Source organism: Acipenser ruthenus, chromosome 7 (genome assembly GCF_902713425.1).
Source record: "Acipenser ruthenus chromosome 7, fAciRut3.2 maternal haplotype, whole genome shotgun sequence".
In the NCBI taxonomy this organism is placed as follows: Eukaryota; Metazoa; Chordata; class Actinopteri; order Acipenseriformes; family Acipenseridae; genus Acipenser; species Acipenser ruthenus.
The window spans coordinates 63,001,518-63,020,479 of NC_081195.1; the positions used below are offsets into that span (position 1 = coordinate 63,001,518).

Sequence of the window (18,962 nt, forward strand, 5' to 3'; positions counted from 1 at the left end):
GTTGGCCAATCACAGTCTGTTTATTGTGGCAATTGCTAGGCGTAGTAACTACTAGCTTGATCAAAAACCAAATTTAAATATTGCACGAAAATATAATATTTTTAGTGGATGGGGGAGAAAACGTAAATCAGTTTATGAATATTCAAAGAAAACAAATGGTTTCGAAGTATACAAAAAGCAAAAATAGCAGAAGTGGGTCAGATGAGGCAGAGGGCGCGTAGTGCTACAAATACTGACCAACGGAAGTACATGTTCCCGCCAGCAGAATAAAAAAAAAAACATACTGAAAAGTAAGTGACATTAAAACTAAAACAAGAAAGTGAATTGAGAGACAAGAAATCCATTAAATGAGGCTTTTACATGTGGTTTAATAAAGAAAATAGAGCTCAAGTTACTCAGAGCTGTGCTTTGCTGGACAGCCACTGTTTATTGCAGAGAGCTGTGATTGGTTACTGTGCGACAGTACAGTCCATCAGCTAAAACACTGTCTAACACCGACTTAAAATCGTAAATATTTGAGAGAAAACAGTGATGCTAGTTGGTAAACTAATGGTACGCATTGATGGAAATGTCCAGGGTGAGTTTTGACGCGTCTCCCGTCACTATTTCCGTCAGCGCAGCGATTGCACAAATGTTCGCAAAGTACCAGCTAACTTGTGAAAATGTGGCCTCGACTTGCATAGATTCTGCTTCATCATACATGCCAGGGACTATACTTAATCAGAAACCAAAACTGCTACGCATCATATTCCACATGTAAAGGGTGTATATCGAGATTCTCTCTCTCTCTCTCTCTCTCTACTCCTCCCCCCCCCCCCAATTTTTACCAGTGTTTCAATTATAAACAATGTTTTACCAATTTTATCCCTATTTTAATATACGTAAAATAAACTGAGAAACCAAAAATGCAGAACACTACTTTCACTGTAACAGCCAACTTGGAACAGCACTGGTTGTAACCATGTAAAATCATTGATTAAACCACTGATCCCTTTATCAGTGTGAAAGTTTTTTTTCCCTTTAATATATATAGCACTACTCACATGCAGTATCACACCCTTCTCCAGCAGGCTCTGTTTTTTGGCGGTCATGACAAAGTAGTGAGTGTCATCCTTGTAGTACACAATGTTTTCTAGGTCAACGCCTAGGAAAATCACCACAAACACAAATACAGGATTAATGTTTTACCCAAAGATTAATCTGCAATGGGCAAGAGATCTGTTGATACTCTGTTGCCAACACTGCACAAATCACTGATGCTCAACAGGGAACAGCATTAAAAAAAGTGATGCCTATTGGTCATTCCAGGAGAATAGACTTATTTGCCAGCATTACTGAATAAATCAGCCCTGAAAAAAACAATGTAGAATTAATGTACTGCAAGTAAGGCACAATTTGGTTATTCTGCTGTAAGTGGATGAAAGTAAGCAAGTACAAAGTCCCCTTCACTGACCCGTGGCCTCCCGAAGATCCTGGAAGAACTTCTGGTTGAAGATGAAGGCAACGCCACTGATCTCCTCCACCTTGGCCTCTGCCGACGTGTTGCGGTTGATGAAGTTGGCCGTTATGGCGATGGCCAGTTTCCCACGAAACTCTTTCCGGCGGAAACCTGGAGGGCAGGGAGAAAAAAGAAGATGACAGAATTCACGTGTCTTATATGGAAGGCAATACTTGTAGGTTGTTTCCAAAGAGCTTTGTGACGGAGTTACATCAGTAACCAAACTGGTGCCATTTTATATAGCCAACCAAACTTACTTGTGTAAAGCAAAAGTAAACCTAGTTTGCTTCATAAAAAATATGAATATGGGTTTTGAACCTAAATATTACTTACCTGTGGTGTGCCATGGTGTTTCATTAATAAAACCCACATTTCTTTGACACTAGTTTTTTTTTTACCTGGCAGAGTATTCCTCTTCCCGTCAGCCCCAATGATGACATTGAACTCCAGCTCAGAAACGGGGTGCGTTCGGGGACAGACCTCAGCCCTCCACCCAATCCCTTTAAGAGAAGCAAGAGAGAGTCAAAGAAAGGGAATTATTATTTCTTTATTTCTTAGCAGACGTCCTTATCCAGGGCGACTTACAATTGTTACAAGTTAGAAGTATCGCATTATAAAATATCACATTACAGAATATCATACAGATAAGAGCAGGATATAAAAGTACATTAAAATCAATTCAGGTAAGAGCAAAATAAACCATATAACTTAAGTAAAAGCAAATTTGACTAAATGCAGTTAAACCTTATAGTAACTAGTTGCTTATAGGAGTAAAGTCCAGCAAGAACATGTAGTAAGTACAATAAATGGATGAGAATTATTTCAAATAAGCGCAATTACAGAAAATGTGAGTACAGATACCTATAAGAGTAAAATCAAGATATAGTAAGTAGTTATAGGTAGGAGCAGTACTTGAATGCAGCAAGGTATGGAGCAGTTTACTGCAAGAACAAGCTGATTCAAGTACTGGTACAAGTGGGTGCCATATAGTCCAGCATGGTCAGGAGTCGTAGTGTTTACAGATGCTGTCTGAACAGGTGTGTCTTGAGGAGGCGCCGCAAGGTGGTCAGGGACTGAGCAGTCCTGATATCCGTGGGTAGGTCGTTCCACCACTGAGGGGCAAGGGTGGAGAAGGAGCAGGCTCTGGAGGCAGGGGAAGCGATTCCATTGCCAGGGTACAATTCAGGTTCAACTAAACACTGGACTGAACAGTCCACAAACATCATCTCCTTTAGCTCTTGTTTGGAAGCCAGAAGGGCAAACATACAGTACAGTGCAGTACAGTACAGTACAATATTACCTTCAGTCCAACTGTTTTTATTTAGGGGGTAATGCAGTGTTGGAAAAGTGCAACAGGTTGATATTCGAAACAGGCACAAACAGAATCCAATTTCAAAACAGTTTTCAGCCATTCCAGACTGCAATAAAATTGGAGAGATCCCAACCACACAAAGACAGACATTTCCACAGCCAGCTCTGCACACTTGCAAGCGTATTTCAAAGAGAAATTGCGAACCCAAATAAAAGGTTTGTAGTTACTTTCATTTTCCTGATCCTCTGGGGGCTCGATGAGACCGCAGAACTCAATGTTGACGTGGATCTCCACGCCCAGGAGCAGCGCCATCTTCAGAAGCATCAGCTGAAGCTGACGGATACCTGCAGTCACAGGGAATGAGAACTTACTCAGACTTTATACATGCAATCACACATTCTGTGGTACACATACAAGATAGCTGCTTCTGCATCCAGTGCTCAAAGAATATCAGACATTTCCAAGTTTGAGATGTTATAGTAATAAAATAACGACTTGGATCGCATTATTGAGGGGTTTGGTGATAAAACAAGTGATCATGAGGTGACTTATCAGTATGCAGGACCATGAAGAGGTATGTGATAAATACAGCAAACAAGGGGTGGGGCGGGGCTGGAGATGCAGTACTGAGTGTCCTGTTGATATGCAGTGCCTTTTAAACCTGTTTTACTTTGAATAAAATTACTTTTAAAAAGCATGTGTAAAATAAACAGCGTGTGTGAAAATAAATTGGACCCAACGCGCATGACAGGCACTGAATAAATGGACTGCAAAGGGTTAAAAGTAGTAATCCTAAGCCTATTTTAGAAGCTGCAGAGGCAGCCTGTGTGGACATATGTTTTTTTGTTATATTTACATTCGTCCACTAGGGAGTGGGGCAGAACCTTGCTTTTCAAAAAACGTCCACAAAACAGATGGACAGGCCACTACTATAGCAAACCAATAAAAAAAGAAAATGTGAAGACTGTCTGACACTGCTAACATACTTAAATTTATAAAAGTTTGAACCAGATTTTCACTTTTCCCCCTACCAAATGAGTCACTTCAGATGCATATATTAAAAACCAGAAACAAATAACAAAGGCCTGAAGAAGTCCATCACAAGTGAAGAAAACATTTTATGTGCAAAATCAGAAAAGTATACAGTTTTAGAAAGCAATTATTGACGAGACAGTTGTCATGAAGCATTAGGGGACAGTATGTGCTTTGAGAATAACAACAACGGTCTCTTAATGTCACTGCGTTTTCTTTAGTTTTATGTCAATTTCTTGATTGATGTCATGGTCTGTATTGTTTGTACTCACTTATGTGGTCGATGGAACCGGCACAGAACTTGCCATAGAATTTCTTGGCTCCAAGCCCGCGCAGGTCCTGGATGGTGAAGGGCCACAAGTGCAGGACATTGTTCCGAGAGAAGGCATCACGTTTCTCCAAGATCACAACTTTAGCTCCAAGGAAACAGAGCTCAATGGCCGTTCGAAGACCACACGGACCGGCACCGATGATCAGACACTGTGGAGTAAAGCACAGAAAGGCAGGTGAGAAGGTGAACATTCATTGAGTTTCAGTCAAACCTGTTAAATAAATGTGAAAAGCAAGAGATCAAAGCCATGGATGACATACCTTAGAGTTGGCACAGGCTCTGCCCTTCTTGTAGTCCTTGTGGCTGGCTCGCTTGTCCAGCTTGGCCCAGAGAGCCTTGGCCTTCCAGTAGTTGAGCTTGGACTTGAGTTTGTGGTAGAAAATGCGGTAGTCGCTGGGCTTCAGTTCCAGGTAGTCGCATAGCTCCTGAAAGGCCTTCAGTGTCCCCTTAAAGGTGGAGCCCTGGACGAAGCGATCAAACAGGACATGTGCCTGGTCCACTTTGTCTCCACCCCCACCGCCATCCCCCATGGCCAGAGTTCTTGCTGCTCCCCTCTGGGGACACAACCAATAGGCCCCTCCCTTCTCTTCTCTCACTCAGACTCTTTCTACTTCAACTTCCTCATTCCAACATCATAGACCTGAAACACAAAGAAGACTTTAGCTGCAACATACATTACAGAAGAGTCAGTGTGAGCAGTTAAGGTACCACATTTAAAACGTGCAATTACTTCAATTTGGCTTTTAACTCCACCCCACAAACTAACAGCTTTTAAACTTTAAAAAAAAAAAAAATCAAAATGTGTCTGTGGTATGTGGTCAACGGACCTCAATATCTTATCCAACATTCCGAGAAAAAGCAAGGATGTTTCTCTCATCACAATTTCCTACAAAACCCAAACAGGATGCAAACGATAAGAAAAAGTAGTTTCTCTAAAGTAAACTAAAAATCACAATGAATACTTTTACTTAGAAGCAAACAAATCTAATTAAATTTGTAAAATGATTGGCAAAATGCCCTCGTTAAATCATGGGGAATGCCTTTCTTTGTTGGAGGGTATTTCCTTGAGGACGAGATACAGCAGGAGGTCCTGGTTCAGAACCAATTTATTTAAGATGCCTTGCTTTATTAAAAATGTTTGCTGTGGTTAAACAGTTAGACAGAAAAATTGACTTAAGTGACCAAGGCAATAATCCCTGTGTCCACAGCACACATCAGTACAGTAAATCACTTCATTTTGGCAGAGAAATATAGGGTGGCTATCAGGGACCCCCCCTCTGAGAAGCATGTGCCCAAGCGGGAGACAGACAAAAGGCATATACTGCACAGTACAAATCCTCTGCTATATAGTGTGGGACTGCCAGCCCAGCACCTGCTTCTGGTACTACTGTAGCTACTGTATCCTTACCCAAGAAGAGCGTTTACACCTGCATTGATCCTTGAGAGAAATGCCAGGAGGTAGTCTGCAAAATATATTGTAATACACTGACAATTTACCACTCCCCCCCCCCCAGTTTTTAGCCTCTTTCCATGATTGCTTCAAGACCCCATGGGGCTTTTGTGGCATGACATTTCCTACAGTGTAATATCATTAATAAACTAAAAACAGAACATGTGAAAAGCTACAAGCAAAAACACAAAGGAAACTAAAAGTGTAATAAAACGAACTCGCTTAATTGTTTAAGGATTACTGTGTTATGTACATAAAACAACAACCACTGCCTGGGATAATTGTTTAAAAAGGACGTCTCCTATTTAATCAGCTGTAGATGCTTGCCCTGTACTTATGACAGGCAGCCTACTGTAAAAACACAGTGAGATCCCCTTCACTGGCTCCCAGGCCTGTTTGAAACCACAGTGTTTTTAAAAGGTCTCACTGCAGCTGTTTCTGTTTCCCTCTCGCTCACCTGCAGTACAGTGGAGAGCAGAGTGTTCCAAAATGAGAAAACAGTCACTTTTCACAGGTTATTTTCCAAGACTTAAAACAAACTCTGTTCCCCTTGAACAGAACATTGCAGGCATTTAACAAAAAACATAAGTCGTCAGATGGCAACTATCAAGTGGCGCAAAACCTTTAGCCAAAAAGTTTCTCTACTTCAACACCATCATTTAGATATTAAAATCAGGAAACAACTTGGTCTACTTTCCTGGTACTTTTGTCATATTTTGTGTTTGGCTGTCCGATTAACAGTCATTCTAAATGTATTTATTACAATTATGCCTGCTACAGCACACAAACTGATACTGTAGTTGACTGTCCTGTCTCCACAACCTACTGTAACAATAAACACAGCAATCATCTGCTGCTTATAAGGAAGAAAGATATTTTATAAAAAGCGACAGTGGCGACTTAGGCGACTATGCTGTACAGCTTTCATTAGTTTAGAGGTTGATATTTAGGATGCAACACTCCAGCACAGCACCTAAAGCCACAGCAGTGCGACACCACCTGTGGATACAGTACAATACCCCTGAACTATAGAAGGAGTGCTCACTCTATACTACAGTATCGTTATCCATAAGGTTCAACACTTTTCTCTTTGAAGTGCTGCATGCGTTGGCGTGTTTACCTGCAATGCTGTTCTAGTAGACCAATGGCTACCTAATGCTCTCTCAAGATCAAGCACTACAGAAACAATGCCATGGAATTCAGTAGTTCATTTCTCTCTGGGTGCACCTGGGTCTTTTCTTTCTTGCATTCTTTGTACGGTATCTTCTTTCTACTGTTACTCTATTGAATTAGACACAAGTCTCAGTACCGTAAGCAACTTTCTACCCTGAATTACTGGAATTATTGTAATGTTGCTGCTGGCATAATACATTAGTAAACCCTTTTAACACAGTACAGAAGAATTAGCTTACTGTACAGCTATGCAAGATGTTTTATTTTGAACTCAAACATGTTCTCTACCAGAATGTGGCACTTGTTTTGGCCGCCTACTCTAGGTTCTGTTTTATACTGTACTGTAGGTCATGTGTCCCTTTAACAGAACTGTAGGGCCATGGAGTGGTGTCTCAGTTAGTTTAGTATGTTAAAAGTCCACAGTCGGAGAGTGCAGTGTTACACAAGGACACCGTCAATTGATCCAAGCCCAGACAGATAAAAGTTACAGCATGTCATACAGTAGTTACAGACTCACTCAGAAACGCACACATTTCATGTTTAGAACACACTGCACTGTAAAACATAGTAACATTAGTTATGTACAGTTTTTACCCAATTTAAAAGGCTGATCAACTGAATTACTACAGTAGCAAGACTCAGTGCAGCAATCAGCCTCACATGGGGTCTGTGCATGGAACTGGCAACTTAAAAGCACTGGGCGATGTGTTCTACAATAGCATGAATTAAATCCAGGATTCATACTCCACTGCACTAAACATTGCTACTTAATTGAATTACGTGTTCATACTGTAGACAACCATCAGATGTGTTTCGCTGCATAGACCCCATCAGTATCCCCAATACAGTACATTACTCTGTTTCATAATGCAATCTTACTGTATGGAGTCAGGAATTGGTAAACAAAACTAGGTAATGATCATATATGTTTGCATGCAAGCCACTTAATTGTTTAAGGGAAAGACTCACAACTCAGGGTTGACCTGAAGCAACAAGTTCCCAGTTATTCTTTAAAAAGGTATACAAAAAGAATAGCTAACCAAAAAGAAAGGAAGAAAAAGTGCAAGTTGTCCCACAAACAAAGCCAAGTTATACTGTATATTTTGTTTCCATCCTTCTTATACTGTAGACACACATCATTTTTTGTTTGAGAAGCAAACAAGATGCAATTCTTCAGTCTCCTGTGGCTGGCATCAATCACATTCACTACTAAACATAGCAGGGGTAATTGCAGGTTAACATACATGCGTAACATTCTCATTCATTGTGGCAACACTATTTGGCAAGGGACCGACTCACATGGGAAAGCCTGGTAACTCCTTCCGAATCACAGTTACACTGAGGTCACAGGACTAAACAAAACAGACCCTGATGTCCTCATGTGAACAAGCAGGGAGGATTTTTGTCATCCTAAAACATTCCACACTGCTAATGAAACATACAGCGAGATTGCAATTAAGAAGTTTATTTATAGTAATGTACAGAATTGTGATTGCATGGGTTTGGTGCTTTAAAACATTTCAGGGGCCATAGCCTCCACAGTAGGTTATTCCAGTTTCTAACATATTTTAGCCTCACTGGTAAACAGTCGACGATGCATTACAACAGCAAGATTTGTGTCATTGTGGGAGAGTATTTTACTGTACGGTACAGCATGTTATTGGGGTGGAATTAAAAGCAAACCAACCAAAAATAAAAAAAGTAGCAGCAACTCAATCCAACAAACACAAACACCCACACCCATCCACAGTGCGTGCTCTAGTGTTCATGGTGAAAATACAGTACTTTAGTGCAAACAAAGTGCAGTGTTGTCCAGGTTTGTGCTGGCCTTTAGCGACAGCTCCTGGATTGTGTTTTGCAGTCTAAATAACCAAATAGTATTATTCTGACACGACAATAAACAAACAAAACACTCACGATTTTCTCCACACAAAACACAGGTCCTTCCAGGTTGTTCTCTAACCAAAATGAAGGAAGAGATTACGTCGCTTCGTCCCCTACTTATACCGTCACACATGACCCCTTGGTAAACAATTGAAGCCGCTCCTCCAATCCGCAGCTGCTACATCATTTCCCTTCCGGGTCGATGAGTTAATGGACTGACGCTCTGCCCCTTTTCTAAATGACCGACTTCCTTTTAACCCTGGGAATGAAGTGTCAGGGCAAACAGTCCAGAGGACGGTGTTCCTGTTACTTAGGGCCCTCACAGGTCGGGAGGGAGATTTACCACCAGGAATCACTGTCTTTCTGTCATAGGGGCCCAGACATGAAACACATTATTTTAAAGAGCGAGACCTGCTGGAGCAATGCGCCATCTGCCATGCTATCATTTTTCTCTTTCTTTCCAACAGCCTCAAGGCAAGTTTAAAGACTGTCATCTTTACGTGAGATAATCAGAAACAGCAGGTAAAGATAATGGAGGCGATCAAGATAGAGGAAAATTGAATGGAAAACTAGAGCTGCAATTAGAGCGAGACTGGCAGCCAGTAATGGTCAACTGTAGCCAAGGGCATTTCAGAAGATAGCAGAAGTAAATGCATCAGATATGCAGCAAGGACCGATCAGTAAATTGTTAATATAAAATGTGCCAATCTTTTAGAATGAAAAATGCGATATTCAATATTTACTGGAACTATTTTCCTAGCTCTGTTTACTGTAATATTTTAAGTGCTGCTCAAATGCAATCAATTGCTCTAACCAAACACCTGACACACGAGAGAATGCCAGAGCAGAATTCCCTGTTTAACAAAAGACATTACTGCAACTTGTGTGTGAAGACAAATATTAATACTGTACATCCAACCCTGGAATCAAATCAAGAATACTGGGTCTCTAAAATCAAACTGTTCATCATTCTTCCCTTTCACACACAAGACAACCCAAACCGTAGCTACACTCAGTCTGCTTTCTGTGATGGTACATTATACAGAGGCCAAGAACTGTGAAACTGCAGAGCACCTCTGCAGCCCAGATCCTGTAAGCTTTTATTATCTGTCTGGCTTGAAGATTTACCTGTCCAGCTAATCTTCAGCAAGTAAGCTTGATTCCTTCTAAACATGCCATCTCCTTGAAATAAACAGGCCAAAGGACTCACCCAGTACCAAGGCTGTTAAATGATACTAAAATCAACAGCGGTTAATTTCCTTATTTTACTAAAAAAAAAAAAAAAAAAACCTGCTCATTGGCTTAATCCAGACATTCAGTCTTTATAGGTGGTTTCTGAATCAAATTCGACAAAGCCTTGTACAGGTAACGCACTGTACAAATTGTACGTTGAGTACTACTGCACTCTACAGTATCTCAGCCGTCTCCAGTTCACTTACCTTTTTATTTTGATGACTGTCACGCACGTTACTGTATAGTTGATTACAAGTAATGTAGTGTATGATTGTGCCAACAGCCCCCTCCCTCCTTGCATTTATTATATGTAGGATGTATAGTAGGAGGAGATTCTTAAAACCAGGAGCACTTGTACACAATGAAACATCTATTTAGCTAATTTTGTAATTAACATGAAAATAAAAGGGTATTGTACAATGTTCCACAATAGTATAGTGAAAAAGTACATTCTTGGGATTGAAAATGCCCTGAGCTAGTCTTAGTTTGCACAGCAGATGGCATGGATTTGTGATGTTCTTAAGAATGTGCTGTACAGCAACTACAATACAGTCTGGCTTTTCTGACTTCTCTAAACATTTATTTCTGCTGTCTGTACACTTGTTTTTTTTGGAATAGTCCAAATGTTGGCAGCGATTCCCTGCCACTGGCACAATGTTCAGCTGTCCTGCTGATTACCTGAACATTTAGTTCATGTTCCAGTGGCCTAGTTGTCATCACCTCCAAGTCTCACTCTTAATCTGCAATGCTAAAACTGAGCTAAAATAAATTAAGCACATTAAAATAAACATTACAAAAGAAGATAGTATTTGGGACTAATGTATTTAGCCTGAAAACCCAAGCCCTCACATCTCTGAGAACACATTTTAACTGTGGTAAAAGAGACTTCCACTCAAATTCCACTCAAAAAAAGAAAGGAGTGAAGTTTGGCTATTAGTAATCTGACCTCTGTAATGTGGTATCGCTGCCTTTGCTGTTTACATGTACAGTCACTCTGTATCTGATTAGGGATGTTTTTTTTTTTTTGTTTTTTTTTTTTTTTTTAAAAGATTAAGAAAACTGCACAACAGTGAACCGCGATGCTCCTTCAGTAGGCACGGCAGCCACTAAACCCTTGGGAATTTACGAGGTTGCAACCCACAATGACAAATTGTGAACATTAATTAAACAACAAAACTTACAGTACGGTAGGTCTACCTTCTTTTACGAAGCACATTCCAGGATGCTAATGGACTCCAATTCTACAGACGACTGTAGGTTTCAGTTTAGGAGTCTAATATGCAGGCAAACACATCTTTTAAAGAATGGTCCTGTATAAGACATTAGACTGGGCACAGCTGGGTTCACACCTGAGTGAAACATCACAGGGCCACAGCATAAGCACAAAAAGGTAAGCACAGTACACCCTCGCTACAATACCCTTCATTAAAACGAACCTTCTGCTACAACTAACCTGGCCCCTGGACCCCAAATAACAAAAAAATATATTTTAGATAGGTTAAACACAAGGTGAACATTCTGGTCTGCACGCACAGGATGCCACCTTCGCAGTGAAGTCAACTCTTTTGTCATAATAAAGTGTGAGCTGTGTAACTATGCCTCCGAATCTAAAAGAATTTCATGTTGCAACAAAGCTGGAAACTATATTTATCATTTGAAAAAAGCAGTAACACAGGTATATCTCTGTACATAGGTTGTCAAAAAGCACTCTGTGTTTTGGCTTGTTCAGCAACCATCAAAATTAATTGGAGAAAAAACACCAACAAAAAAAACTTGAGGATGTGATTAACTTCATGTCGGGTTGATTTGGAATAGTTTGGGATTCTTACATGTTGGATTAAGATTTGGTGCACTTTGAAATGATTCATGTCAGATTGATTTGGAATAAAAAAGTTCAGCTTCAATTTGGAATTTTTGCTTTTTGTACTGGGTTTTAATTCTTTAATAGGATAAAGCAAAGGCAGAATACTGCATACATGAGATGAACAGGTACATGTAATTCTCATCTCATTAACTTACTCCAACAGTTTATTGTTCACTTTGATTGTCCTTTCGCCATAATGAACCCCTCAACATAACGAACAAAAGGCTTGGACCCCAACAGGTTTGTTATAGCGAGGGTGTACTGTATACAGTACTGTATCAAACAAGACTAAAGTGTGCACTGGCAGAATTGTGTTGCAGTGATTGCTACTCTAAGCGAATTAAACCAATAAATTCAAAACACCAGGTTGTTTGTCAAATAAAACTTGAATTGCTGTCTCCTACACACCGCGTGGTGTTTTATTATAGAGTAATCCGACACAGATCGGTTGGGTCTGCACCACAACAGGTTTGTACCTGTATAAATACCTGAGACACCCACGCTGTTCAGCTAAGACGTGTGCTATCGCAGAAGGCAACTGCATACTGATAAAAACCAGGAGCATTTCTAAATACTGGTTAGATCCACGACCATTTAAGCTTTGCTAAAAGGTAGGGCAATTTAGCTAAACAGTCAAACAACTTTGTTTTTAGAATGTTTTTGATCAAGAAGTTGCAAGTTTGATCCCATGTCTGTGCCAATTCAGAATACATACCAACACATCTAAAATGTCCTCAATTGGGCAGGATAAAGGCAATGCTCTTCCATTCCACAATTCTTATATGCTAGAAAATGACAAAAATGTGACAGAAAAAAAGGCAAGCACGTCATTCTGAAATGCCTCGCTTAAACAGTGAACAACTTGCTGGAAATGTTGTGTCGTGATTTTTATAAAGATTGTATACAATGTATATTTATTTTTTGTAACTGTTATATGGAATGTAATAAACGAGAACCAAAACATTCCCCCCTTCGTTTTACAACGCTATTTTCACCTTTGTTTTATTTGAATTGTTAAGTTTAATTTCAGTTTTTGTTTGCCTGTTGGGAACTACAAATTAAAAAAGTGAAATGGTGCTTTTGGCTGATTTACGTTTGCTGCGCCAATACCCTGAAAACATGTAAACCATCCTTGCTGTATAGAGAGTCTCTGGCAGTGTTCGCTGATAACTTGGTGCAAGGAACTACCGTTCCTCTCAATTGTAACGTCTTGCTGTAAAATAAAAGGTGCACACACAGGGGCAACGCCCCCCTGCTATGCTGTTTCTGTCTGCGTTCTGAGCAATATAATCGCTTTTATTACTTTTTGAAATATTTTAAATTATAATTATTGTAATATCTGAACATGAAAAATCCCATGTTCGTCTCAGCACTAGCTACCACATGTTATTGTTCAACATATAAGATTGAAAGACAACATACATCCCTTCACCAGGTAAAAGTGGATTTGAGAATAATGGTGTTTAGGGTTAACAGCATCAGCCTTTTATCCACAAGTTTTCTGGTATCTTTGACTCAGCACCCTTTATACAGCAAATTATTTTTCACCTTCACTGCCAGCTAGAGACAAGCAATAATGATAGCCTTTGGGATGCAAAGACATAAGCTGTACTGTAGTTAAAACACCAGACAGCTGTATAAACTGGCCCGCAAAGACAACTCCTGATACTTATTTTGAAGTCATTTTAAAAGGAATGTCTTAAATGCTGGTAAATCAGTACAATACAGTAAAAATGGGAACAGTGGCAATGCAGGTAGTCTAGAAAACTAATATCCATTTCCAATATTTGTTTGTACAGTCATCCTATTTTTGAATGGCATACTGTACTACATGACAGTCTATAGTCGCATCAGGCAGACAGCCGATAAATGTGTGCAAGATGAATGTCAAACATTTCTCTTTATTAAAACAAGCAGGCTTTCAAACACGTTTTTTAATCATGTCACATTTATTTGGACGAGCTCGCTACAATGTCAATTATGAAGGATAGTGTGTTTTTTTGGTTTTTTTTTTTATTTTTATTGAGAAGGGACCAATACAGTCTAGGCACAACTTGAACTACAACCTTCTAAACCAAATGTATTTCAGGCCTTTTTCCACAAAGCTTTAACAAGTGTTTTTTAAAGAATACCCCCCCCCCCCACCCCCACAAGATCCTGGGGAGTCCAGGCGTTAAAGCCCCCAATCTCTTCACACTCCCAGTAACAGATCAGTCCATTAAGAGACGCCATCATCTCTTCCCAGTTTGTCACCGAAAGTAAGTTCTTTCCATACGTTTACAGGATGCTGGATTTCAGCACCTCACCTCTAACATGCAGGACTCTCTAATGAGAGGAAACTATCAGTGGAGCTCAGAGATTAAAAGAGCTCAACTCGACAGGAGGGCTAACTGTGAAAACGCAGCTAGAAAAACTTCAGGAAACCTACATAATTCAGCCATTCAAAGAAAAAAGAATACAAGAGACAAAAACCGTCACATACAGCACATCACAGCACAGCACAGCAGCACACTTTGACGGAGTGGCAGGTACTGTTCTTCAAGGCCAAAGATTTTCCAACAGCACAGGAATTCCACCACATTATTCCAAATACATGTTAGAAATGAACAAAAACAACACTCTACATTGTCTAAAAATGTACCAAACAGATTACATTTTAACAAAATTGGATACTACTGTATACACGGAACTATTACGGTAGTTATTTAAATGAGGACACATACAATGGTGCAGTTTTTGCAATCGAACCTGCTTGTTTTATTTTTTCACACATCAGGTGGCTCCAGAAATGCCTAAAATGAAATAAGTTATGGTAAAAAGTAGCCTTGTTGCTTTTGTCCCCTTATCTATTATTATTATTATTTATTTCTTAGCAGACGCCCTTATCCAGGGCGACTTACAATTGTTACAAGAGATCACATTATACATTATACAGATATCACATTATACATTATTTCACATACAATTACCCATTTATACAGTTGGGTTTTTACTAAAGCAATCTAGGTAAAGTACCTTGCTCAAGGGTACAACAGCAGTGTCCCCCACTGGGGATTGAACCCACAACCCTCCGGTCAAGAGTCCAGAGCCCTAACCACTACTCCACACTGCTGCCTGAAACATCTACCAAGTTCAGATCTCAGGCGTATAATACAATAGCGAATACATTTACTGCTCAGGCTTATGATGCGTCAGAGGTCAAAAGCCAGCCTATCTATAGAAGCAGCCATCCTTCTGCAGCAAGTGATAAGGCTAAAGGCGTGGTAAATCGCTAGATCAGAGAAAAAGGCAACAGGCACATGAATGCAGCAGTGCAACACTACTTCTGCCATTTGGACAATCATGTAGGCCTATTTGATCTAAAGCACATGGTTACATTAGCTCCTTAGGCATAACACTGGCTTCAGAAGAATACACAGTCACAGGTTAAAATCCTGCATTTGGAGAAAACTTGCAGTAGCCAACTCACAGAGCTATTCTTATTGTTCGTGGCACGCTGCACGCGAGAATGTTAAAATGCATCAGAGCACACGAGAATAGCGTTTCCCAAGTTACAGTAGCAATATGAAAATGCACAAAATGAACTTGTGTTATGAATATCAAAAACTAAATGTTACTCTTGTGACTTTAAAAGCAATATTCCTGGCTTGAATACAGTACAAAATCTATTGGCAGTACTACATGCTGTAAAGATGCTGGAAACAGTAGGACAGTCATTTAATTTAAAATGAACTACCGAATCTATTGAAGAGTACTGACCAAAACAAAACTACAGTAAGCATGTTCTAGTGATAGCAAAAACACAACAGCACATCTTCTACTACTTCAAATACAAAGTCTAAAAAGAATGATGAAATGCATTTAGGACAAATTAATATGCACCATATAGATGACAGCTGCCTTTAAACACTAGAATATCAACCACTAGAATCATTCACTACACTTATTTGCTTGTTTTTAATTGAACAGTTTATTTTAGAACATTCTGTATTGCTTCTTAAATGATGACCACTGTCTTAGCAAACAGCATTTGAATTTTGTATGCACACTTTTTTGTACTGCAGTATTGCATTTATTTATTTAAAAAAAATATACTTGGAAACCTATTTACACATAAAATTTGTTACATTTGGACAACATAGCCCCTGAAACATGTCAAGTTGTTATGTCTGTCTCCAAATTTCAGAGTACTGCACAGTCCCACACCCATTGTGGTCTGCAAATTGGCACACTGTGAATGGTGACAGCTTCATTCCTCTGGGCTTAGTGACTGTAACTAAGGAAGTTCTCATGAGAAGGAGGTGTGAGGAAAAGGAAATGCCTCCAGAATGTTTTTCCTTTCATGCACCCACTGGCTGCAGTCTGGCAAGTTTCCGTTATCAGTGCTTTGGAGAAAAGTTACTGGGCAGAATCCAATACATTTTGTAGCGAGTTAGAAATACTTAATGGGACGACTACTACGACTACTACTACTATAGAGGAAAGTGAGACCCACAGAGACTTCGCAGTAACAGTCCCAGTTTACTGAAAACAGCTTTGTGTAACCTTAAAAGGGTCCAATTATGGGTTGATTAAAAGGAGAGAAGACTGTCCTAGGAGTCTTATCTGCATCCCTTAGATTTTAAAATCAATTTCACCTGACCCCTGGCTCCCCAGATTAAATTTTACAGGTTAAACACAGAGGATCCCTCTCCTCCTTGTTGGTTGGTACATATTCGTCACCCATGGCTGGACGTAGAACGTCTCTTCAGAGTTAACAAACAGCTTTAAAAGTTAAATCTCAGTAGACTAGGTTTACTGGTTAAATACTGAACTGTGCTGTATTATTTGGATTACTTTCTTGCCAAAAGTACTGTACTATTTCGGGCACACCAGGACCAGTCTAGTTGCCTCATGTTGTTAATTAAGCACAGAAAAAGAGATAAGGCTACTAAACACATCTACTGTCTGGCTGTCTGATCCAACAACAAATCACCTGTTTATTCAGCACACATACCAGCCCTGGTGTCGAAGCCCTGGAGAGAAAAGATTAAACTTCTTGTGTTTTCATTAACACCCCCCTCCCCCACCACCACCCCCCACACCCACACCCACACCCACAACCACCTAACAAGAACCCAACACAGTTAACATGGAACTGTGAATGAAGATTGTCAAACGAAGTAGGTGTTCCAGGTCAAAGTTAAATGGTTTAGCGCTGTGTAGAATGCGGACCTTGTGTATTCCATCTGTTCTATGTGCTTTGTAAAGGGGCAAGAGACATTTGAGGCATACAAACATTAAGAATACTATATAAACATGATCCCATTGCACAACAAATCACAATCATGAGTGACTAGAAACAGGACTTCAGGGCTGCCTCCATTAGTGGTTAATATGTTGTTGTGTGTATGGCGCCGCTTACTGTCAAAAACACTGATGTACAGTAATGGAATCAATGTATTGAAGATGGCAGCATTAAATCTATATTCCTTTCCTCATTTTTAATCCCAGCGCAGATGACAGATTGGCAATCCTTGCAAGGTCTGGATAAATGCTTTGATTGTTCACATGAGATTTCATTATGGACACCAGAAGTGACTGCAAGGGAACAACTTTCAGGACTTATAATCAAATACACTGCAATTAGCAAAGCAGCATGCTTCAAGAAATTGGATTCAGCCTCAATACCACAGTACAGTGCCTGCAGCCTAATTAATTAAAAATGTTCACTGTAGATTTAAGCAAAGACATTTTATATATATTGATTATTAAGACAACATTAGCCATGTTTAAACTAAACATGTGTCATATACTATAAATCTCATGCAGACTAATGGTATAGCCTTTTGAATGTCTGATGTTCCCAACCCTGTGTACCAATGTTCATACTGTACTATTCCAAGCCTGCCCAGAATGTACATTACCTGTTTTCTCAACACCAGGGTTATTGCGTAAACCTGTTTATAGGATCAGGTACAAGATCGAGGTATAACGATACACTAATGTCACAATATGCATGATGGTCCTGATGGGCTAATTGCTGATGAATGATAGGATCAAATGATTATTTAATCAAGGATCATTTTGTTGAAAGAAAAAAAAATAAAAAAAAAAGTGAGATAGTATGTATTCATACCAACTATAAAACACTTATTCTTCAATCAAGTACAATTTGGTGAACTACAATGAGCTATGTTGTCTTGTATTACAATACAAATGATACATACCTCTATTACAATATGATACACCATGTAAAGTATAACGATTCATTGACAAACCTCTAGTACAGTATAGCATGTTGGTATACCATGGTTACTGTACTGCAGTTTGAAAAAGGTCCCCTCTCAGCACTATCCCACTGCAAGTTAATGCACCAACAGGTGTAAACTAGTTTTGTGTTTGTCACTTTTCAAATGTTAGTATTTTATTTACAATTATAGACCGCACCACAGAGAAACCCTATTCATTACAGGATGATGTTACCTGCTTTAAAAAAAAAAAAAAAAAAAAAGTCATACCAGAGGCAACTTTTGGAATTCTATTCAAGTGCAGTCCATTTAAAAACGGTGACATCACAATTCCCAGCATACCTGAGACACAACGGTATTGTCTTCATCAACCTTTTCTCTGTTTTCAATTAAATTGACAATGGATTAAAGAAAGGTTGGAATGATGAGAAAACAAATATAGCTGGATTTGTATCTTGTATATTAACACTAATGCAGTCTGTAGTTATAGGACTGAGTGTCTGTGTGGCTTATATCAGCCCTCGCAGCACTTAATGGATCTCTGCTTTCAGCCTCGATCCGTTCACTTCACCTCGTGCCGATATTCCACCAGACACACATGTGTGCCGTCCTTACACCCTACATGAAATAAGGGAATTGAACAGACTACATGCTGACTTTTATACACTGAATGAAGCAATCAAGCATTTTTATAATTCTCCAAGGGCCCAATTGTATTAACTTTGGGGGGAAAAAAAGCATTCTAGGAAAATAAAATCATGTATTTAGAAAAACAGTTAATTTTAATAGGTTTTATAGGCTGCACTTTAACCATTTTTTGCTTCTCAAATAGCCTGCGACTTAAATTGGAGTACAGTTTAGTGATGCATGTATTAAAAAAAAAAAAAAAAAGCACCAACAAAAAGACATGACTACCCAAGTATACAAACAGCAATGTGACTGACTGCCGAGAAAA

General features: G+C 39.4%; 1 protein-coding gene across 23 annotated transcripts in view; it reads right to left on the reverse strand.

Annotated features, from left to right (window-relative positions):
• The window catches only part of LOC117415753 (protein-methionine sulfoxide oxidase mical3a-like), a 103,813-nt gene that overhangs the window by 55,960 nt on the left and 28,891 nt on the right, over window positions 1-18,962 (reverse strand). For all 23 annotated transcript variants that reach the window (XM_059027536.1, XM_034922184.2, XM_034922185.2 and 20 more), the window contains 6 exons: window positions 4,434-4,813; window positions 4,115-4,322; window positions 3,038-3,154; window positions 1,897-1,998; window positions 1,454-1,609; window positions 1,044-1,144 (listed from right to left, as the gene is read on the reverse strand). In XM_059027536.1, coding sequence (XP_058883519.1) covers window positions 1,044-1,144; window positions 1,454-1,609; window positions 1,897-1,998; window positions 3,038-3,154; window positions 4,115-4,322; window positions 4,434-4,703 — 954 coding nt within the window. In that variant the 5' untranslated portion in view covers window positions 4,704-4,813. The remainder of the gene's footprint in view (window positions 1-1,043; window positions 1,145-1,453; window positions 1,610-1,896; window positions 1,999-3,037; window positions 3,155-4,114; window positions 4,323-4,433; window positions 4,814-18,962) is intronic.